Raw genomic sequence first — 24,923 nt, 5'->3', positions numbered from 1 at the left:
TTTTCACCAGTGTGTGCAAAAACAGAAAGGTGATAAGCAAGATAACTCATTTTCAATCCCAACAAATCTTACTTTCATTGAAATTTATTAAAGAGGAGTAAATGAAAGTATGAGATGGAATTAGGAAAGAGGGAGAGAAGTTGGACAGTGGGTGAAAAGTGACTGGAGAGTAATCAAGGAGCCTGATTAGAAAAGTCTCCAGAGAGAAGGTGACATTATTTTACTTAGATTTTTATGATGCCACTACATGTACTTAAGGTCAAGAATAACACTGAAAATGTTATAAATGGCATAGACCAGTAGTCCTCAACTAGGGTGATTTTGCCCCCCAGGGACATGTGGTAATGTCTGGAGACAATTTTGATTGTCACGATGGGGGTTGGGGGGAGGGGGGTGGGGAGGAGGGGGTGGGGGGACCATAGGCATCTAGCGAGTAGAGGCCAGGGATGCTGCTAAACACCTTACAACGCACAGGACAGCCCCCTACAACATAGAATTACCTGGCCTAAAATGTCAATAGGGCCAAGGTTGAGAAATCTGGTATAGACTGAAATATGAAATTCCAACAATTCTTTTAATGTCATTTTAAGGTCCCTATTATTAAGGATGCTGTATTGGTTCTCATGAAACAAATGCAGAGCATAATTCATGTACCACAATTTTGACCTTGAGACTTAGAGGCTAAATATATGAAAAGATTATTTTTGACTCTAACACAGGAAACCCGAGTACAGAACAGACACGATGTGTTGTAAATGTGTTTTTCCTTTGATATAAAGAAATTCACAGTGTTGAGTATTAATGCTCTAAGGGATAAATTCAAGATTAAGAAAACTACCTTACAATTTTAAGAAAATGAACCAGAAAGAAAAGTATATTTGAACTATGCTAATAAAATGAAAAAAAAAAACTCTTTAGCCTTTTGGTTTTCATATTTCATTTCAAACACAATGCCTGTAACTCAGTCAAATAAGGCAAAGTTTTCTGAATCAAATAAAAATAACATAAAATAAAGCCCTTAGTGAACAGATGAGTCAAAAAACAAATACTTTTTTGTTTTTGTCTTTTTTTTCCCCTGGATTTTTCTGATCAGTAAAGGATTTCTTATTCTCTTCTCCCTCTAGTGGAGGGTGGAGGAATAACCTTGCAATAGGATCTATTTCAGGCATATAAAAAAAATTCAAGATGATCCTGTAAAATGAAAAATGCTTACTTTTAAGTCTAGCTTTCTCAGCTGGATCCAGAGCAGCCACAGGCTCGGAAACACGAGAGGGGAGACCTATTCCAGTTTTGTTCACAGCTCGAACTCGGAATATGTAAGAACGACCTTCTATCAATCCAGTGACTGGGAAACGAGCAAACTTCACAGGTGTGTCATTGCACTGAGACCAGCTGTCTGTGCCCACCTCACACCTAAGGGAGAGAGAGTGATGGACAAAACAGAAAAAAACAGAGCTGGAGGAATCAGACTCCCTGACTTCAGACTATACTACAAAGCTACAGTAATCAAGACAATATGGCACTGGCACAAAAACAGAAATATAGATCAATGGAACAGGATAGAAAGCCCCGAGATAAACCCATGCACCTATGGTCAACTAATCTATGACAAAGGAGGCAAGGATACACAATGGAGAAAAGACAGTCTCTTCAATAAGTGGTGCTGGGAAAACTCGGCAGCTACATGTAAAAGAATGAAATTAGAACACTCCCCAACACCATACACAAAAATAAACTGAAAATGGATTTGAGACCTAAATGTAAGACCGGACACTATAAAACTCTTAGAGGAAAACATAGGAAGAACACTCTTTGACATAAATCACAGTAAGATCTTTTTTGATCCACCTCCTAGAGTAATGGAAATAAAAACAAAAATAAACAAATGGGACCTAATGAAACTTAAAATCTTCTGCAAAGCAAAGGAAACTACAAACAAGACGAAAAGACAACCCTCAGAATGGGAGAAAATATTTGCAAATGAATCAACGGACAAAGGGTTAATCTCCAAAATATATAAACAGCTCATGCAGCTCAATATTAAAAAAACAAACAACCTAATCCAAAAATGGGCAGAAGACCTAAATAGACATTTCTCCAAAGAAGACATACAGATGGCCAAGAAGCACATGAAAAGCTGTTCAACATCACTAATTATTAGAGAAATGCACATCAAAACTACAATGAGGTATCACCTCACACCAGTTAGAATGGGCATCATCAGAAAATCTACAAATAACAAATGCTGGAGAGGGTGTGGAGAAAAGGGAACCCTCTTGCACTGTTGGTGGGAATGTAAATTAATACAGCCACTATGGAGAACAGTATGGAGGTTCCTTAAAAAATGAAAAATAGAATTACCATATGACCCAGTAATCCCACCACTGGGCATATACCCAGAGAAAACCATAATTCAAAAAGACACTTGCATCCCAATATTCACTGCAGCCCTATTTACAATAGCCAGGTCATGGAAGCAACCTAAATGCCCATCGACAGACGAATGAATAAAGAAGATGTGGTACATATATACAATGGAATACTACTCAGCCATAAAAAGGAACGAAATTGAGTCATTTGTAGAGACGTGGATGGATCTAGAGACTGTCATACAGAGTGAAGTAAGTCAGAAAGAGAAAAACAAATACCATATATTAATGCATATATGTGGAACCTAGAAAAATGGTACAGATGAACCAGTTTGCAGGGCAGAAATACAGACACAGATGCAGAGAACAAACATATGGACACCAAAGGGGGAAAATGGCGGGGTGGGTGGTGGTGTTGGGATGAATTGGGAGATTGGGATTGACATATATACACTAATATGTATAAAATAGAGAACTAATAAGAACCTGCTGTATAAAAAAATAAAATAAAATTCAAAAAAAAAGAATCTTACTAGATTTGTTAAAAAATGGTGCATTTACATAGAGGGATACTTTTACAAAGGTAGATAGTTATGTTTTTAATTAAAATACAGATGCATATTTTTAAAAAAAGAATATATCTAAAACTTCACAGTTCATCATTATTCAATGATGAAATAACGTGGAAACATTTAGTGTACGGTTAAATAAAGTATAATCTATTATAAATATTTCTCTGGTTGGTACTGAGCCCAGTAGGCATACACTTACTTACTGCTATAAATATTAAGTTTAATCCACCTTGGTACAAACCTGTCATACTACAGTGGCATAGATTATCTGCCCCTAGTGGTTTTTACAGTCAGGGTTATTACTCAAAAATGGAAGAGAATTGGAGCAACTATCTGAAAAGAAACTAAGTCAGACAATAATGTATTTAGGTCAGTAATCTAAATTTGTTTCTAAATTGGCCAAGCTCACTGGATAATTCATATGTAAGACCCATTTACTATAAATATAAAGTCTCTAAGTTTTGGAGAATGTAAAGAGCAACGATTTGTAGATAAAACAGTTTAATACTATGGATATTTGTTATTTCTTTGTCAAACTTGAATCCTGTGATATAAATGAGATTTTCTTAGTAATCTTAGAGTATTATTCTTTAAATTACTTAATATTCTTAAATTACTGACAGACTAAGAATATGGACATTAAGCATATTGAATACCAGCTATTTCATTTCTAAAGTGGCCTCTATTAGGTGAACAAATTCATAATATTCTCGCCAAATTAGTGACTTGGGTTGGTAGTACAATTCAAGGATTATCTCTGGAATTTAGGTAAACAGGTAGGTATGTGTATATACATATATATATACATACACACCAGACAGGGACAGAGACACAGAGAAAAGAGGGAGAGGAGACCAGTAAAGAAAACACTTCACCTAGAAATGGTGGGAGAAATCAAGCATGTGTCTCTATGGGCAAATCACTCTAACTGAAGTTAGACTAAGTACTAACTTATCAATAAAATATCCCAGAATAGGACTCCCTCCATCCACTGCCGGCTGTTTCCAAGAGATGATGATATAATCTTTGTTGGCATCCAAGGACACCACATCCAAGGGAGAGGCTGGGGCTCCTTCAATCTCTGCATCAGCATCTGTGGGGATACAGAAGGATCCTGTTAACCCTCTCAGATGTGCTCTGTCAGCCCCAAAGGCCAAGGTCTTAGTGCAGACATTTCTTACCACACCACCGCAGTGGCTATACCTTTTGCCCCAGTCGAGCAATCTTCAATTTTGTAATTTGCTTACCAAAATAACAATGTGTGCTTTTCACCATCAGTACAAGGAACATTATGCTAGGAAGGGCTCTGAAAAGGACCCATGACCTCTGCCTCATGGCCCTTGCCTGCCCAAAATGTTCTAAAAGAAAATAAATGAGGACATGTTGGGGACTGCTATCAGAAAAGTCTGATGTAAGTTATGTCAGGAAGTCTGTTCTTAATATAATTATTGTGCAGTGTTACTCGGAAACTATGAACGGCTCCAAAGGGGAACAAACAGCCCCTTCTTGTCACCTTCTAGATACATCCACAAGAGAAGAAGAACCAAGAAGCTTTGCCCATCCCTATGCTGGGACCACCATTTTGGAAGAGAAACAAAAACATTCATTTTAATTAAATGTTTGTTCCCAAGCTGAAGATCCTTGCGAAAGTAACTCTGATGAAATAGCCACATCTGAGCTTAGTTTATCTGAGTTTAGTAAAAGTCCAAGACTATACAAGAAACAGAGTTCAATGACTGTTCATGAAATGGGATCCTCTGACAGTGGGTCCCCTCAGCAGTGTATGCACAGATAAATTAGTAACTCAGGGGTGTTTTTAGGAGGAAAGGAAGGGGAATGAAAATAACCCCACAGTAGCCTTTTAAGTGAAAATGATTAAGATAAGAGTCAGAGTCCCAAGGGGAGGGGAACCACATTTGCCAATTCCACTTGACATCTGGTCAACCCTTTAACAACAGGAATTAGTAGGAGAGGAGGCTGAGACATGTAGGAGCCACTCACCCAGGGAAAACACTCTTGTTGACTGAATAATAAACACTTTCTTTTCCTATGATCTATACTTCTGTAATTCATAAGTTACTGAAACATTTGCTAACAGGGCTGTGCATTATCTGTGAAGATCTTAAATCAGTTCGGTTTGGAACATTCTGTTTCTTGCCCCATGAACCTGCATGAACCCATGAACCCGCAGGATAATATCTCCTGCATAAGTGCTATAGGAGAGTGTAACCAAATCATCGTGCCTAAAACAATGCAGAATTCCTGCATGCCACACAACGGCAAATGGGCATTTTGGTGGGAAGAAACTTTGTTCCTTTTAGGCTTTCAGAGCACTGGATGGTGGGGAGAAGGTCTGCTGATGGTGAAGGTGGAGCAGAGCTAGGATGGAGGTGGAGATGCTGACCTAATAGCTGCTCAGCTGCGAGGGGGACAGCTGGCAACCTCTAGCCATGTCCCTTTTTAGCAAAAAGCCCATAATGTAACAACTAGCAACATTGGTGTTGATAGATAAATCCATTGTATGTAACAGAGCCTGGCAGACAGCAGACATTTAGGGAGCCATTTCTCAGCATTTCTATAAAATTGCTTGGAATATGCCATTTGCCATGTGGACTTGACAATCTTTCAAAACACAGTTCTGTATAGCAGCTGCTGGAAGCCAAATCCAAATACCATGCTGTATTGCTTCACACTTGTGCTCTTGGCTCTCAGCAGCTGCTACAGAGCGTCTGGCCCACAGCACCCACTTGGGCAACGTCAATCCTCTTCTTAGCCTCTGCCCTTCCTTCTCCCAACCCTACAAATAGTCAAACATTTTGTAGCTTTGATTAATTAGGCCAAAGATTAGCCTGCTACTATTTATATTCTGACCTCTGACACAGGCTATTTAATAACTTTTATCAAAATGTAAGTAATTTTATTGTTTATCTTTATTATAAAAGTAGTGTCTGCTTGTAAAATATATGTAATAAAAAATACATGTTAAAATCCCTCTTAATTCCATAACTCAGAGATTACTAATACTAACATATTTGTGTAGATTTTTCTAGATTTTTTTCCCTATATTTATAAACTCAAAAGTAATTGTTTTTCACAACAATGTAAATCAACTATACTCCAATTTTTTAAAAAAGTGATTGTTTTTTAAATAAAAGTGGGATTAGACTATATAGTTTCATGTAAACTGTTTTTTTAATATATTTTCATATTAGTAAGTATACATCATTAGTTTTCATTGCTGTGCTGTATTTGTGTGTTTATATGGAATATTTATTATACTTAATTTTCAGTTCCCATTGGTGGATATCTAGATTCCTTCCAGATTTTCCCCCAAACAAACATTTTTTTCAGCTTTGTCCACTTAAATTCCTAGAACTAGAATCGTTGGGAAATGCTCACTGTTGATACATAGTGGCAAAACACCCTGAGAAAAGCTAAACCGATTTACACTCACCAGCAATGTGTGGGAGTGCTGGGCCCTCCATTCCTTCATCCCAGTGGATTTTAAAACCTTGTAAATCTTTTCAGTGTGATAGATTAATTTTATTACTTTGATTACTAGTGAAAACTTTTTCATAATTTATTTTTCATTTGTAATTCTTTTTTCATGACATTTATATCCCATCCTTTATCATTGTATCATCTTTCTTTCCTCCCTGCCATGTGTGTGGGAAGGGGAGAAAAGAATATATAAAAGTCTAGAAGAATATGTGATAAAATGATAACTTCAGGTATCTCTGGATGTTAGACTTACGATGGCTTTTCTTTTTTTTCTTATTTATATTACCTATTTTTTCAGAAAGAACACATATTATGTATGTAATAAAAAACTGGCCAAATATGTACAGCTCTGGAATGTGTTTCCGTAGACATATGGTGCTTTCTACACTGATCATTCTGGTTCAGAAGCTATTTTCTAAGCAGCAAAATACCAGAGCTCTAAAAAATGCATTGAAATGGCCTCATGCAGCTCCAAGTTTAAAAAAAAAAAAACACCATAAAATGTCACTTAAAACACTTTGGCAGTTTCTCAAAAAATTAAACACAAATTTAACATATGACCCAGCAGTTCCACTTGTAGCTATCTACCCAAGAGAAGTGAAAGCCTAGGTCCATGAATAGGAACACAAATGTTCACAGCAGCATTATTCATAATAGTCAGAGAGTGGAAACAATCCAACTGTCCATCAACTGGTGAATGGACACACAAAATGAGGCATATCCATACAGTGCAATATTAGTCAGCAATAAAAAGGAACGAGGTACCAACATAAAGAACCTCAAAACATAGGCTCAATGAAAAAAGACAAAAGTAAAAGATCACATATGATATCCAGAAATGTTCAGAAAAGCCAGTTTATAGAGGCAGGGAGTAGATTAGTGGCTGTCTGGGGGCTAGGTTGGGGATGGGAGTGGGGAAGGGGCACAAGAAATCTCTTTGGGGTGAAGGGGATGTTCTAAGCTGGATTGTAGATGGTGGGTGCACAGCTCTATGAATATTCTGAAAAGCACTGTCCACTTAGCATGGTTGACTCTTATGGTGTGTAATTATATCTCAATAAAGATTTTTTAAAAGAATCTAAAATATATCATTTAAAATAAACTTACAGGGGAAATCTTCTTCTAAAAGTTAAATCCACAACTCGATTTCTGAAATTTGTCTTTGCAATTTTGTCTTCCCCATGAATCTTTTCAATTCTCTCACATCAACATCTGATACATTTTAGAATCTTCCCTTATTTTGTGGATATGAAAACTGGCTTAATGATAAATTTCAATCCCTTCCCCCCAGTCTGTGGTTGGTCATCTGAAGTCTGGCCTCAACCTGCAGAGAGCCACGACTCTGGATGTGGGCACTGAGAAATGTTGCTGAGGAAACCCTGGACTGTGTCAGAGCTCCCAGAAAAAGTCCACAAAGGGAATCCTCAAGGCATAACTTAAGTGTTTCTTGAGTCACCAGAGATACTCTTTGGTTCTGGTCAGACTGAGAGCAGAGGCAAAGACTGTTTGCTTTCAGTTATCATCTGGCCAGGTCTATCTGGGTGCTTTGTTTAAACAAACATACTTGCTGATAACTTCCAGGGCGTCCATTTTTACTGCAACTGACCCAGAGGGCTACCCCTCTTTTCCCCTCACAAGATACGACTTTTCCCAAATGCTTTTGTGCAGGAGGAAGTCTGCCCCATTTTTCAGCTGGCATAGATATCCGTGCATCTTTATCAGTTGCGAATCCATGGCAGAATTCAATGATCATTTGTTATTGTTCAGTACTGGTGTGGTATATAGACAGCTGTCTCTCCCCAGTATCCATTCCTCCTGTTTCCTTTTAGTACCAGAACCCCTGAGCTTCTGCAAGCAACATGTTGCCCAGCTTCGCTCCCTGTGGACGTGTGGTAGAGTGTTCACCATGCAGAAGTGATGTGTGCGTCCCTGCATTTCTGCCCTTCCCACAGGCTGGAACAGGAACACAGGACAGCACCACGGGGGCAGTGGAGCAACAACATAGATGGGAGCCAGGACTCTGAATGACTGAGTTGAGCAGAACCACCTGGACCACCTTCCTACCTCTGGATTGATGGACATAGGACAGAAATAAACTTTTTTAAAAATTTTCATTTCAGCAGCTTAACCTATTCCCTAATTAAAATCCTGGGTTAGCCATCAGAAGGCCTGTATCCTAGTCCCACTTCTGCTTCTAACTGTGAGGCTCTTGGTAAATCATGTTACTTTCCTGAGCTATAGTTTTTGCATCTTAAAATTAAGGGGAGGAATTTCCCTGGTGGCGCAGTGGTTAAGAATCCACCTGCCAGTGCAGGGGACATGGGTTTGAGCCCTGGTCGGGGAAGATCCCACATGCCGCAGAGCAACTAAGCCCGTGTGCCACAACTACTGAGGCTGTGTGGCACAACTACTGAAGCCCGTGCGCCTAGAACCCATGCTCTGCAACAAGAGAATCCACTGCAATGAGAAGCCCGTGCACCGCAATGAAGAGTAGCCCCCGCTCACTGCAACTAGAGAAAGCCCACGTGCAGCAACGAAGACCCAATGCAGCCAAAAATAAAAAAAAATAAGTAAATAAATAAATTTATTAAAAAAAATTAAGGGGAATCCTAATATTTTTGTGTGCTTTAGACTCCTTTGGCAAAGTGGTAAAGAAAACCTAGAGGGCCCTTCTCAGAACAATGTTTTTAAATGCATAAAATAAAATAAAATAAAATACATGAGCTTACCAAAGGAACTAATTATACTGAAGTACAGTTATAATCACAGACCCCTTGGGAGTCTGTGGACCCCAGTTAAGGACACCTGCATGACCTCTAAAGTTCCACCCGCATCAAAACACCTAGGAGTTTATGGTTCTATTTAATGCACAAGAGATAAAAAATTAGCAAGTCTACCTGTATTGTTTATATGTTTATTTTCTGTATATTGTGACATTTTGACATCTTAAAAGCCTTTCTGGGTGGGGAAAGATTTTCTGCCCCCATCTCTGGGGGCTAGCCAATTTTAATCCGTCCAGAGCTCACCTCCTCCATCTGGCCTGTGTACTCCAGGAGGAAATATTCCTCTGCCTTAATCATCTCAGCACCAGGGACCAGACAACTAAGCACGGCCCCTGTAGCTTAGGGTCTGCTGAAGTTGTTCACACCAGCCAATCCTGAACTGTTTACCCCGCCCTGCCATGCCTTTTCCACGGGAACTCCAATACAGACTGCGGTCTAAGCTCTCCCTCTGCCTCTTCTGCCTCCTGACCAACCAGTAGTGCCTTTGCTTCCCCATGTGGCCCTGGGTGGTTCTCTAGGACCTATGAGTATAATACACTCTTTTCCTGAGCCCCTCCTCTGTCTCCTCGTGTGGCCACACCTGACTGACCATCACGTAAAAGAACACAGAGTACTGCCTTTGTGGCCTGGAAGTGTTCATCGTCTTCCAGATGTGCTAGGATCTCATGTAGAAATAACATTCCCACTTGTACATGTCTGACCTGTTAGAGACATCGCTGAAAAAAGAAAGACTCCTAAAACCAACAGTTATAGTTTGTCTTAAGGATTCAGTTGTAGCATCTTGTTTCCTAGTTCATTAAAACTAAAGCTATAAAGAAAAGGCCTGGAATGAAGTAATAAATTTGCTCTCCAAAACAGATATTCAAGAGTGAGTCCCCATCACTCTTTTATTGTAGCTTCTTCAAACTGAGACAGCTTTTTGCATCACTAGGATTTAGTCTCTCTACTCAGACACCTACAGGGCACTGCTCTGGGGGCTCATTGAAGATGAGGGAAGTACTGACACTAGTGACAGTAACATAGTCTGGAAACTGGTCACCTTCCGACTGGTGCCTTCAGGGTTAAATTTTTACATTGGCTCTTTCATCGTTACCAAAAATATGTTTGGATAGACTGACATGGTCTCGGTGTTTTAAATATTCTCAGATGTTCTGCTTTTTGCTAGGTCTTACCTCGAACAAAGACGTAAGCACTGTATTGTTCATAATATTCTCCCATTCGTACATGGATTGTGTAGAGACCTTCATCTTCCTTGTTGAGATGAGAAAATGTTAGTGTTGCCCGATCTCCACTCCAGTGTGTTTGTACCCATTTTGATGGAGAAACAGGAGCCCCTAGGAAACAAAAGTAAGCAAATTAACTGATTTCTTTCTCTATTACTCTCTTCTTCCTCCTTCCCCTCCACTCTTCCCTCCCCCCAATTCTCTCTCTCTTTATTCCTCTTCTTCTATATTGAAAGCTATCTGAATATTAGAGGAAGTCTGTAGGGCTTTGAGTCATTCTGCCATGTTTATATTGGTTAAAATGTTAGAGCAGAAGTGAGGGGACCAGGGCTAGATACATAATCTGCAGGGCCCAGTGCAAAATGAAATTACAAGACTCCTTGCTCAAAAAGCAGAGGAAAAAAACATAGTCAAGGTACTAAAATATTACTTATAAAACATAATAGGGTAATACAAATTGCAAAAAATAATATTTTCATGCCATAATTTTGCATACAAAAATAATACTTTATTAATGTGATACGTTGATTGATAATATGATATTTTTTACTTACTTTTTGGCAAACTCAGTTACTTTTAGTAACTTCATTTTAAATTGATATAACTGAAAGCAACATCAGTCACTCTTTGCAAATGCAAGATCATAAATTAGTTTTGATTTTTTTTTATTTTAAGAAGGATCTTTCTGCAGATGCAACTATTAATGCAGCTGTTAAGAGTGTTACATAGTCACAGTAATATATAGCTTTATATGTTATAGTATTATATAGTTATGGTGCTGTAAAGTTAACATTGGGTTAATCTTATGATAAACTATTTCAAAATATAAATTTTAGTACTCTAGAGCTGACGATTCTTTTTTTTTTTAAACATCTTTATTGGAGTATAATTGCTTTACAATGGTGTGTTAGTTTCTGCTTTATAACAAAGTGAATCAGAGCTGACGATTCTTGAGGAACAATTTTTTCTAAAAAGATTTAACTCTTTATACAAATAGTTTCATGTAAGTCTGAATTTAATTTTAAATGTAAATTTACATAATTGCATCCTAATGTTTTCTCTTACATGTCCTGTAACTTGTGGTCATACAAGAAACTGAAAATGACTTCATGATTTGTATATAATTCAAATGCCTGTTTATGCATTCTCTCACTGTATGTTTGATTATGAGGAAAAATTAATTTAAAAATTATCTTTCTTGTTAATAACTGCTTCATCCAAAGTTTCGTATGAAAATAGTGTTCTTTTTCATTGAATGTGACAATCTTTAAACTTAATTTTTATTTCCAAGCCTGTGAATATTTGCTTTGCAATGTTGTGGCAGTTTTCATAATCAGAGAGTCTAAACTCTGAAGAATTCTAACTGCCTTATGTGCCTTACTGCAATGTCTATGTACATGCTTTTATTTTATAATATTTTACGGACAAAGTTTACTGCGTGATTGCTGGCAGTTCCTGTCACGGTGCTCAGGCGAGGAAGCTCATATCTGTGCAGATCCCACAAAGACGCATTCTGGGGGTGGACAGGCAATCTCGGCTCCCACGGTGGGGGCCCACACTGCCCTACGTGGGACCCCTCCTCTCCTCTAGGGCCACGCTGTCCAGCGATGTTACTGCTGCTGCCGCTACTGCTGCCGTGACTGGTTTCACTCTGGGCCCAGGTCCTGGTCTCAGCCAAGGCCTTGGGATGGCCCAGACTGCCCAGTGCTCACACATGCACTGAAGTTCAGGCCAACTGCATGGTGAGCATGCTGACCACCACCCACCGTGCCTGGGGACCAATGGGCATGCTCCATAGTCCCACTGGACTTCACTGGACTCTGCTTTATTTTACCAAATAAAATTAACTTACAAAATGAATATACATCCAACTTGCAAAATAAGAATACATTTTTTTGTAATCCTTTCCCTATATTACTTGGTGATAAGAAATTATAATCTCCACAAATATACTGCAAAAGTTCTGCTACTCTGATATATGTGTAAAAGCTTTTGTAACATCCAAAAGGTTATGTCCTCTAACGTTCAGATTCTGCCAGCTCTGGTAAAGCGAACTGCAGTCTTGTGGACATTCATGCTCTGGGGCCAAGCCCAGGCTGTGACCTGCAAATAAGAACCTAGTGAGAATTCATTAGTAAGGCTCACCATTTCGGTACCACTGGATCTCCGGTTGGAAATGCTTAATTTCAGGAGTGATAACTACACGGCAGCCTAGACTCATCGTCTCGCCTTCTCTCCCGAAAGACACATCAAACTTGTCATCAAAGTGGATCTCAAACTTGGACGCATAACCATAAGGGGTCACAGCAACTGGGCACAACAAAAACAAACATCAGTAATTTACTTTTTGTCATCAAAGAGACACAAGCATTTTAATAAGCACAGGCAGAAAGCAATCACAACAGACCTATCAAGTGACTTATCTGGGCAAAAATTAAGCCTTATAAAAGAAGTATGTAGCATATTCACATATATCATTATATTGAAATGGAAATTCTGTGTATGGAAATTCTTGCTTCATTGGTCAGATAAGCTAAATGCTTATTTTTACTATTATAATTAATAGTATTTAAAAGGTCAAGTTTAACACCTTACATAAAATGTAAATGAACACCACATTTAGCTTAGACTTAAATATAGCTGCAATATATGCACATTAAAATGTTAGATTCTGAGTTCATTTAAACTTTACTGCTTGTACTCTTGGAACAAATAGCCATCTCAATTTCTCATAAAAATAGAGTTTTTTAGTAAGTGGCTTCAGCTTCTTTGATGATCTCGGTTAAAAAAATACAAGAGGGCTTCCCTGGTGGCGCAGTGGTTGAGAGTCCGCCTGCTGATGCAGGGGACACGGGTTCGTGCCCCGGTCCGGGAAGATCCCACATGCCGCGGAGCAGCTGGGCCCATGAGCCATGGCCGCTGAGCCTGCGCATCCAGAGCCTGTGCTCCGCAACGGGAGACGCCACAACAGTGAGAGGCCCGCGTACCGCAAAAAAAAAAAAAAAAAAAAGCCCTAGGAGCATCTTAAAAAAAAAAAAAAAAATACAAGAAATATCAATGGGAGAAAACAAAGTTTAAAATACCATTCTTTTTTTTTTTTTTTTTTTTTCTGTACGCGGGCCTCTCTCTGTTGTAGCCTCTCCCGTTGCGGAGCACAGGCTCCAGACGCGCAGGCTCAGTGGCCATGGCTCACGGGCCCAGCCGCCCCGCGGCATGTGGGATCTCCCAGGACCGGGGCACGAACCCGTGTCCCCTGCCTCGGCAGGCGGACTCTCAACCACTGCGCCACCAGGGAAGCCCTAAAATACCATTCTTAGAAATATCTTATTTATAGATTGAGTAAATACCTACACCATAAACTCTCCTAGGTTTTATTTTCTCTTTTCTCAAAGGAAAGGGCCTGGGAAAATAATGACTATTTTTTGATGGCTTCCTACATGCCAGGAACTTCACATTTGACATGTCATCTAATCCTTGCAAAAACTCCATGGCATAGTTACTAGTTTTTCCTCTCTTTCAGGTGGGGATATAGAAGTTCACAAATATATATAGCTAATGCCAAGGTTTCAAAGGCATCATGTGTGAAGCTGAAATTCAAATGTATAACTGCCCAACTCTAAAACTTAGGCCCTTTTTCTCCTATTTCAATTCTCTTCCTAAGACCTCGTAGAATTAATTTGAAAATGCAAGCTAACATTTATTGAGTTCACCTTGTGCCAAGTATTGTTCCAAGTGTTTAATATCTATCAACTCAATTAAGCCTCATAATAACCCTATCAGGTAAGTACCATTATTATTCCCATGTTATCGATGAGAAAACAGCAGCACGAGGAGACTAAATAACTGCCCATATGCACCCTGCAGACCCAGGATTTACACTGGCAGGCTGTTTCCAGAGCCTGTGCTCTCAACCAATACATGGGGTTGACTTGACTTTGTGTGTCCCCAGGCAACCACTCATCAACAGGGAAATGACTTCTCTTTGAAGCATGTGTCCCATCTGCCCCATTTTTATATGATGATGTCCTACTGAGATCAAAACGCAAAACAACTTGAACAGATCTTGTTTATTGGGAAGTTGGGCTGGTTTCAAAGCTGCCTCAGGGAGTAGAGATAAGGGTTATAGGGAGGGCCTGGTTTAGGTCAGGGGTTGGCAAATCTGTGAGCCAACTCTGGATTGCCTCCTGTTTTGTACCATGAAGAATGGTCTTTAAATTTTTTAATGGCTGAAAAAAAAATCAAAAGAAGGATAATATTTTGTGACATGGGAGAAGTCATAGGAAATTCAAATTTCAGTGTTCATAAATAAGGTTTTATCTGGAGACAGCCATGCTCATTCATCTATCTATTGCCGATGGTTGCTTTTGTGTTACAGTGGTAGAGTGGAATAGTTGTGACACAGACCCACACAGCCTAAACTATTTACAATCTAGTCCTTTACAGAAAATGTTTGCCAACCCCTGGTTTAGAATATGGTTTGGAATTAAAAAGACCAGGTTACTAGTCGCTATTCTACTATTATGCGTGGTCTTGACCCATGATTTAATCTCTCTAAATTGTTTCCTCATCTGCATAGCACAGATAAAAAGGCACCCAGTTCATAAGCTTTGGAGAGCATTAAATAAATCAATGCATATAAAAAATGTCCTAGGGGACTTCCCCGGAGGTCCAGTGGTTAAGACTCTGAGCTTCCACTGCAGGGGGCATGGGTTCGATCCCTGGTCAGGGAACTAAGATCACACATGCTGCACGGAGCAACCAAAAAAACAAAACAAAACTGCAAATCACCAGTAAAGCTGGCAGTGCTGTCTCCCAGCTCAAAAAAAAAAAAAAAAAAAAAAAAATGTCCTAGTACAGAGTCTGGCACAACTGATCAATACATATTAACTACTGGAGCAGAACCAAGGGCAGGGAGCTTTATCCATGATATTTACCAGCATATTCCAACCACCTAAACTGGTACTTGGCACATGGTAGATGTTCAATAAATACTAGTTGAATTAATGAATAAGAGCCCTCCATTCTCTATGTTGGGAACAACTGCACTCAATTCAGGAGCCAGAGGAGGCTCTGAAAGATTAAGAAGTTAGAGAGGTTAGATTGAGCTGGGCTTTCAGACTCTGGCTTGATGGAGAAGAGGGGAATGGGAAAAACATGGATGATGATATAGAAATGGGACTGAACAGGATATGTGTGGAGGATTGTAGAATGACCAAGAGGCCAATCTTGGGGACACTGGGGATAAGTCATAGTTTCAAATTTCCCAGCTATTCTATCTCAATATAAATCAAATGATAGGGAAGGACATGGTTTGGGATGTGTTCCTCCTTCACTCTCACCCATCATCCCCTCTTGCCCATGGAATTGATACCAATGATTACAATTTAGAATATTAAAATTAGGAGCCATTCCATGAAGTCGATGGAGTAGGTCATCTACAGACATCAAACTAATGAGTTAGGTGAAAAATTGATCCATGGGAAAGTATTTTCATCAACCATTTTTAAAACTACCACTTATTTTTTAATGTTTGGAAAATAAGAAGTTCGGGCTTGACTACCTTTTTCAGTCTGAACAGTGTAAGCATCCAATTACTTGAACAACAATAAGGATTTTACTTTTATTGCCTCCCATGAAAAGAAGTTCTGATATAGATGAAATGATTGAAGTTCACAAATTTACAAACTACTATGGATCAGAATATTGTTAATTATTTGTTATAAACCACATTTAGACCTCATTAAATTGCATTTCATAAATTAATGTATTTATTCATTCATCATCAAATACTACTCTACATCAGGTGCTGGGGTTTAAAGATAAAAGGTCCAGCCTTGCCTTCAAGTGTCTCACGGGTCAGTGGGAGAGAACAGTTAACAGTGTCCCGTGAGATAGATGCTCTTATGAAGGTGCCAGAGCTTCACCGAGGGCACCAAACCCTGAGTGGGTGGGGCCTGGGGTGGCAGTGGGGTCAGACATGGATTTCTCAAGGAGTTGATACTGAACTGGATATTTAAAAATGAGTAAAACTGCTCTGATATAGTCCAGACTGTGTGTGTGTGTGTGTGTGTGTGTGTGTGTGTGTGTGTGGTTAAATCACTGCACAGGTTTGTGTAATGATCTTCTCAATTTAAACACAGAAAGACTTAAAAGCATTTTAAATGTTTTTAAGACTTAAAACCCTTTTTAGCCTGTCACATCTGGGCATTTATAAAACCAGAACAGAGCAATTAGATGCAGAAAGAGAATATAGTAACCAAAGAATGTGACACAATAAAACCAACCACAGGTAGTATTACACACAGGCTAGCATATATTATAATATAGACTATGTATTTATTTCAGCTTATGGGACAGCGTATTATGCAGTATTGTGCAGAGATGACGCAGCAAATATCCTTTTAAACTTACAGCTGAGGGGCAAGGTGGAGGCCCCCGCATGGAAGCGAGTCTCATCAAACTCTCCCTTATATCCTAGAAGAGAAAGCAGAAAAGCATGCCAACTGTTCCTTGACTTTATTTTTTAGCAGTGAGAATAAATTTTTTAAAAATACACTTTGAATAAAACAAGTTCAGCAAACCTACTCTTTACCACAACCGAAGCATATGCTGAAAGCTCTCCTTTCACATTCATCGCCGAGGCCCGGTACTGAGCGGTGTCTTCAAAATCGCATCTGAAAGAACGGATGGAAATGAGTGCCCAGTGCAGTGACACTCCTGGTACAGTCGTCACTCAGCATCCGCGAGGGATTGGTTCCAGGACCCCATGGATATTAAAATCCGCGGATGCTCAAGTCCCTTAATAAAATGGTGTAAAATAGTCGGCCCTCAGTATCGGCGGGTTCCGCTTCTTCAGATACGGAGGACCGATGTAATTGCTAGCTGTTTCATCAAGGATCTCTTTGCTAACAAGGCACAGGGCAAATCACTGACTGACACATAGCTCTTTGGCACTCTTGATAAAGCTACTCTCTCTGACCCAGCACCCTGTGGTGTGTTATATAGGCCAACAGATCTAACTACCAACAGCTATAGTCCACCGTGACCCTAGCCTGGGTTCATTTAAAATGTCCACAAAAAAAAAAAAAGTCAACAAAGTGTCAAGCATATGAATTACAGTGTGAACAGTGTGATGAAAAATTGGTCTAAAGTTGTATCAGGAGCAGGAAATGTCCAGCCATGTACCTTTGGAGCAGGTAAGACCCCTAGCACCTTGGGGCCTCCCTCAGGGCGGGTTTCAGTCTGGGGGGCTACAGGGTGATGAAAAGACAAAGAAACAGCCTCTTCTTATAGATGCCCACAGACTCCCTGAGCCACAAAACGGATCCTGGTTAGTCTAATGTGCTCTAGCCTCGAAGTACAAATAAGTTATTTAACTTTCAATTCTGCTAAGGTTCAGGCCCACAGAACAGCACAAGAAGTGCCATTTGGAAGTTCCTCTAAGTTATAACGCAGGAATTGGGATGTCGTTAATAATGGAGTAGAGAGAGAAGGATCTCACACAGAGATGAACAGGCTAAGATTTCAAAGAAGGCTGTATTGTGTCTTATCACTGCCAGTGTTCGTGTTCTTCATTGTTCGTCTGGGTTTAGTTTCATTTGTAATATCTTAGTTCTTCTTGAAATCTACAGACATCAGTAGAACCCCAGCAGGGTCAATACAGTTGCCTTTCCCATAGCTATTTAATTAGAAAGCAACCACATAGCTTGCTGCCGCCTCGGTAGAATTCTGACTGGCAGAATGGATGTAACTTTAGGAAGGGGTCAATGCTTGGCGAAAGCCCCAGAGTCCCAGGGTTTTTTCTGCTTGAAGCCCAGCATCACCTGTGTCAACTGCTCTGACCTGAGAAGGCTATGAATCTCTTGAGATCAGAATGACGTAATTTTTTTTACTTTGACATCTCAGCATGTCATGGTTTTATTTGAACCGAAAATGCTGGGAGCTTGTTTAACTTTTTCATCCACCTAACTAGGCTTGGATTTCAAAACCACATTAGGAGACATGAGAAACCTTTGAAAACTTGGAAATTTTGATGTGGATTATGCTTTCAAATTTTGCTTTTGATCTTGCTTTATAAACATCCCAATGTCAGGCTCTGCGTCCATCTACAGGCTGACAGGGTGGGCCCATAGTTTCCCACAGTTCCTGGTGAGCTGAAGGAAAGAACAATTTCTCTAAGTCCAGCTTACTTTCAATGTCACCCACCCCAAACTTCATTGGCCTTTACTGATTAAAGGCAAAAGTGTATAGTGATGGCATAGATTTGGAACTCTGAAAGGATAACTGAATATAAATGCCTGTTTATGTAACTTATTTTCTTACTAATGTCTAAGAAAAACTCTCCAGTATATAAAAGGATAAATAGATACAAATGAATTTTTCCTCATCGTCTTTGACTAAATTCAAGTAAGATCACTTTGGGAGGTAACGTGGGCTTGGTAAGAGTGTCATGCTTATTGCTCTTCGGTGTGCACCAAGAAGCAACGTATGGGACTGTCCCCCATCCTGATCATGCTGCATTGGGAGGAAAAGGGGACAGTCGTTAACTGGAGCGCAAATTGCCACCCTAAGCAATTGCTGGGCAATACACACAGACCCTGATGTCTCTTACGCGTTTATCTCCAGAGTGTGCACTCCATATCGGCTTTCGATAATATACTTTCCAGGGTGTGCATGGACGTTTATTGGCACCTGATTTTTATACCTATGAGACAATGGAAACAAGGTGAAGTAAGTTGAGGTGTAAATAGATTCATGATTAAAAGCAACACACACACAACTGTTGTTCTTGAAGGAACACCTGTAAACACAGCACTGAGGTCGGTTGCGGGGTCTGTTCAATAAATGCAAATAAAACGCATTATAAATATTATAAAACTTCTTTTTTTAACATTAAAACAATGGAATTTTATTTTGATGAAAAACGAGTTAACAATCATTTAGTAAATGAAGAGCGAACACTTCATTTTCCTATCTCATAACTCGAAAAAAATCGTTAGTAAATAAATATCTGTGAACAGATTAAGGGTAAGGCAGACTGGATAATAAACCACCTGAAGTTCACATTCCCTGCATGTGACTCACTTGAAAAGGATGAAAACGGCACTGGAGATAACTGATGAGATATGGCCATTGAATCTCATCCTAAGCATTCAAACAAGCCCAATGACACTCATTTTTTGCTCATCATGGGCAGCAAACTATACACATTTTACTGAAGGAATACTTTGATAGAAGCACTTATTTAGATTATATTGTGCCTCACAATTATTAAAATGGCTTGAACAGTTCCACTTAACCACCATATATAAAGTGCAGCTATATAATATTCTACATTTTATCTGGGGTGTGATGAATATCAATCTAGACGGAAAGCACCCCAGCTGCCAATTTCTGCCACTTCTGAAAAGATCTAGATGTGTGAAAAAGGACTGTTCCCCCATACAAAGAACCAATTTCACAAACCTACTGGTAAACCAATACATTTATATAACTGGAACCTCAAGATGCTAGAGTTGTACTCATTTAAAAAACCATTCAGGGCTTCCCTGGTGGCACAGTGGTTGAGAGTCCGCCTGCCGATGCAGGGGACACGGGTTTGTGCCCCAGTCCGGGAAGATCCCACATGCCGCGGAGCGGCTGGGCCCGTGAGCCATGGCCGCTGAGCATGCGCATCCGGAGCCTGTGCTCCGCAACGGGAGAGGCCACACCAGTGAGAGGCCCGCGTACTGCAAAAAACAAAACAAAACAAAACCATTCAGCTACCTTTGGTCTTTAAAAAAGTCTGCACTGCAATATCCTAAACACTGTTCTGTGCATCTCACAATGAAGAGAGTGGCCTTGCAGTGCAGGATGAGGAGAGTGCAGCGGCATTGTGAAGAGTAGCACGCTATGGTTTCAAGGAACATCACCATCACAGCATCGGATTCTGTGTGTCAGGATCGAGGTCATTGTTTCTAGAAGGGGGATGGATAGGGAGAATATCGAGCTCATCCACTTGAGGAGTTGGGTGCATGACTACCAGCTGGTCCTGGAGAATGTCAGCTGCAGCTGCTGCAAGGCTGGTGATAGATTTACTCTTTACACACTGAAAGTCTACACACTGGCTCTTTCCTTCTTCCTTCTCCCAAGACATTCAAATAAAGGGTCTTTGGACATAGTTGTAAATCACTTCTGGGTGGCCCCCAGGCCTTTTCTTTTACTTTTTTCTTTGTAGGTTGGATAACCTTTTATTCCCAATCTAATCTTCTTAAGACCCCTCTCCATCAAAACTGATTTGGCCACAACTCTGTTTTCAATGTACTTGAAAAATCTATATAATTTTGTGCTATAAATAATTTGTGAATATTATTCTCCCATTTGTGGTGGATACTCTTCATCCCAATCAACCACATCATCGCCTGTAAGCACCACTATGTGGCATTCACGTTCCCCACTCTGGGCACTAGCTATCATGAGAGGCAGAATCATTTCTTCCAGGTAAAATTCGAACTGTCTACGGGCACCATCATTTGATAACTCATGCATTAGGGCACTGAGATCTCTACATTTAATAGTACTATATTCAAAAGAGATACAAAGAGAATCGCATGGTTTTCTCAGTTCAGGAATAGATATGCCATCGGGACAATGGATTATTCCTGTTTTGTAGTAATTCAGAATAGCTCGAAACACAGTAAAGCCAATCCCCTCTGCCACCTCATACTCTCCTTTCTCGCTGGGACATGTAGAGTTATGTTCTCTGCCAGATCCAAACATCCTGCCCAACACTGTATATGGCTGAGCAGTAAAAATGGATGGGTCTACAACAAATTTAGTGTTATCCACTATTAGTGTCACTCGTTCTGACGTTCTTACATTCCGACCTCCTTCTTTTGCATTTTCATACACAAACACCATTTCCCCAGAAGTCTTACAGCTACCATCTGAACTTGACTGACTACTGTTTCTGCTGCTGTTCCCAGCACTGCTACTGGAACCATTTGGAGGTGACTTTTTGAGGATGAGGACTGCTTGGATGAGAGGAACTGTGATCTTTTTCACGTTCAACATGGTGCTGTCATGTTGGAGAAGTAACATTTCTAATACAAGGAGTGAGCTGAGATTCTGTTCTTTCGTGAGATGAATCTCATGATCTGTCACTTGACCTTCGTCTAACTCTTGATCTCTCATTGAGAGAGATCAAGTCACCAAGTAGTCTCATTTTGGTGTGGTCAACAACTCCCTTGGCAACATGTGAGGGAGTACTTGAATGTTTATAAAGTTTACGATGTCTACTATTCAATTTCCGATCCCAGTTCTCTGGATCACTGGAGTTACTGTCATAAGGATGAGGCCATCCTGCCATCCCACTTCAAGCTTCCTCACATTGCTGCTCTGAAAGCACACATGTAGCACCCATAACCTGTAGTCCCCCTTGAGTGTCCAGACAAAGGCCGGGGCCGGCGACACCTCCGCTTCCTCCCCAACTGGATCCCTCCGGAGGTGTCTGTCGCAGCGGATGCTCTGGCGGCTGCGGCTACAAGAGCCTCCCCAACAGGTTGCAGGCCGGCTCCTAGACTGTTTCTCACCTAAAACTTCTTGATGAATGTGCTTTCCTCTCCTCCATTACAAAAATTACGTTCAAGAAGTTGGCCATTCACAGCAATGTGGTTGAATCTTGCATGTGTAATGTTAAGTGAAAAGAGCCAGACACAAAAGAGTATAATGATTGCTTTTATGTAAAGTACAAAACCAGAAAAGACTAATTAATGCCGCTAGAAGTCAGGAGAGTGATTCCCCCGGAGCGGAGCGGGGCAGGGGGGATTAAGGAGGCATCCTGGGTGCTGAAATTGCTTGGTTTCTTTATTTAGGTGCTGGTTACCTGGGTGTATGCAGTCTACAAAAATTCATCAGAGTTCTACATTTATATGTGATACGCACTTTTTAATGTGTAAATGATACTTCAATAGAAGATCTAAAAAAAAAAGAAAACAAAAACTTGCCTATTGTTGACACAACAGAGAGGAAGGCTTTGAGTGGGTTTTTTGTTGGCTGTCTGTGTAGGATGAAAGCAAAACATTCTTCCCACTAACATTCTTGCATGTTGTTCAAAACCTTGTCATTGCATTGAAAGCTCATTATATTTGTTTTACTCTTTTGTGAGCAAGCATGGCTCTCATCTTAGAAGAACTTAAAATATCAATCATGAAAGAAAACTACTGACAAATAGGAGCTGAAAGATTCCCTTTTTATGACTGGACATCCTTGGTGAAGTCTCTCAGCCTTGAGAGGCTGGGGCTCCATGGAGGGGCCCCTCCTGAGACACTGTCTCCTGAGTCTGCAAGGGGCACCTTCTTCACCACGTCCTCAGGTTCTCAGTAGCCAGTGGCTATAGTGCTGGACCAGGCTTTTCTGCTTAAGCCATTTTCTGTCCCAAAGAGGAGCTGGACTTCATTTGATGCCCTTTCAGACACCCCACTTCACTTGTGCAGACATCGCAAATAACGCTAATAACCATAACGGACAGAGAGTGTTTACTGTGAGCCAGGCAAGTGCTTTAAATTCAATCCTCACAACAACCGCACGAGATGGTACTACTTTTAACATAGTAAAGTAGTAGCATTTTCCAGATGAAGAAACCCAGGCATGGAGAGGTTAAGTGTCTTGCCCCGGCTCTCACCGCTAGAACAGCAGAGCTGGGATTTGCACCCAGGCAGTCTGGCTCCTGACAACATGGGATGCTTCCACTTTCCAGCTGTTCTCTATTTAGCTGCATTTTATTTCTTCAGATTTCTGGACATGGTTATAAGGAGGTTTGGGAGCAGGGAAAGTGGTGGAAAGGGAGAGAAAGAAAGGAAATAATCTTCAGCCAGTCCCTACCTCTCCCCAGCTTGTACACTCATACACACACACACACACACACACACACACGTGCACCCTATGTCCCTAAAATGCATCATTTTTTATACTTTAAAAAATGTACCATTCTCCTTCTCCACCTAGCAAAATCCCAACTCGTCCTTCAAGGCTCTGATCAAATGTCACTTCTTCAATAATCTCTCCCTTGAAATCCCATACAATATCATTCCTGCCTGTCCGCATTGGTGTTACTTGGTTCAAATGGAAATATACAACATTTATCAAATTATGGTTGGACAAGTGTCACTTCTACTAAGGTGTGCGTGCCTTGAAGCTGGGGATTGTGTCTGATCTGTACTTACTTCTATTGCCACTCTCAAGGAAGTAGGCATCACAGGCAAATATTAGGCACTCAGTGTTTGCTAAACTGGATTGAACAGAGTTATTGGGTAACACCATAGATTTAACTCTGCTTCCTGATTTGGGGCCAAAGGAACGGAGTTCTGACAAATCCATCCTTCATGATACAGATAATTTAAAATAAGTGCCTGTGAAGAAGGTGTGTTGAGGCTCTTTGTGTCCCGGTTCCCTAGGATGTGAAGCGGGAGGGTGGACTGGCTTAGGAATCGCAGCTGCGTAGCAGGTGTAGGGGCACAGCCTTCTGACCCACCCTTGGGAGCCATCCCTAGCTGTTTCTGACAGCCCAGAAGCAGCCTCAGTTAGCTGTCTCCCCACAGGGCTCCAGGCAGACGGGACTGTTTGATCAGAGATGGCGTGTAAAAAGAAATCTGCGGCCGCTCCTAATCTGGAACATTCCTTGCTTTGATGAATGACAGGGTAGAACATGTTAATCAGCATGTTCTCCTGACTGAATTGATTTAGGTCATTTCACACTTGACCCAGAAGCTCCCTCTTGCTCAGTTTTCTCCTTTGCTGTGGTGTTTTCAGTATTTCCTTCTAACATAAGAAGAGAAATATGACACCCAATTCTGTGTGGCAGGTGCTACTTGACCAAACAACTGAGCGACACTCGATTTGGCTTCTGACCAAAAACGTTGTTCATATTTCTATAAAATTTGAATTGAAACAGCATTTGCAGCTCCCAGGCTTTCTTCACCTTCCTTGTCCTTCTGTCCAATCCGACTTAGCACCTCAATGCCTTCCCCCCCATCCCCCGACCCCCAGCTAAACAGCCATGGCTTCTCTGTCTCTGTCTCTGTCTCTCTCTCTCTCTCTCTCTCACACACACACACACACTTTGAGGAGCTTCCATTCTCTCCACTGGAACTCCAATGTCAGTGTAAGAAGCATGTGTTTTAAAGCTGCAGACATGGATTAAGTGAGGAAGTGATTCAATGCTATTCTCCAAGGAATTCACCTAGCAAGGCACTCGGGTTCAGAGTCATTTGCGATTGGCTGTCTTCACCATCGAGTCAGGGGAGAAAAGTAGGATTTGAGGCTTGCTCTATATATGCTTCACAGTTTCTTACTTCTGGAAAATGAAATTCCAAACTGGTCAGTCATCGGCTAATTTTGGAGAGTTATCTACACCCTGGGGTTATTTGTCAGAGGGTTTCTGAAATTCCTGTGAACATTTAGATGTACACCATTTTCCTTATCATTTTCATGTAGAAT

General features: G+C 40.5%; 1 protein-coding gene and 1 pseudogene across 2 annotated transcripts in view; both read right to left on the bottom strand.

Annotated features, from left to right (window-relative positions):
* The window catches only part of MYOM1 (myomesin 1), a 141,926-nt gene that overhangs the window by 77,488 nt on the left and 39,515 nt on the right, over positions 1–24,923 (bottom strand). The window contains exons 6-12 of the mRNA XM_082640742.1: positions 19,060–19,152; positions 17,034–17,122; positions 16,860–16,922; positions 12,594–12,758; positions 10,398–10,559; positions 3,893–4,034; positions 1,214–1,413 (exon numbers count right to left, since the gene is read on the bottom strand). Of these exons, the coding sequence (XP_082496868.1) occupies positions 1,214–1,413; positions 3,893–4,034; positions 10,398–10,559; positions 12,594–12,758; positions 16,860–16,922; positions 17,034–17,122; positions 19,060–19,152 (914 nt within the window). The remainder of the gene's footprint in view (positions 1–1,213; positions 1,414–3,892; positions 4,035–10,397; positions 10,560–12,593; positions 12,759–16,859; positions 16,923–17,033; positions 17,123–19,059; positions 19,153–24,923) is intronic.
* On the bottom strand, positions 20,362–21,795 carry LOC309814910 (BTB/POZ domain-containing protein 10-like; annotated as a pseudogene). Its single transcript has one exon. The product of its transcript is annotated as a BTB/POZ domain-containing protein 10-like (transcript).

This window comes from Mesoplodon mirus (genome assembly GCF_964341445.2).
Source record: "Mesoplodon mirus genome assembly, chromosome: 13".
Lineage (NCBI taxonomy): Eukaryota > Metazoa > Chordata > Mammalia > Artiodactyla > Ziphiidae > Mesoplodon > Mesoplodon mirus.
The sequence above is the reverse complement of the archived record's forward strand: the minus strand, read 5'-3'. Positions and strand labels throughout refer to the sequence as shown.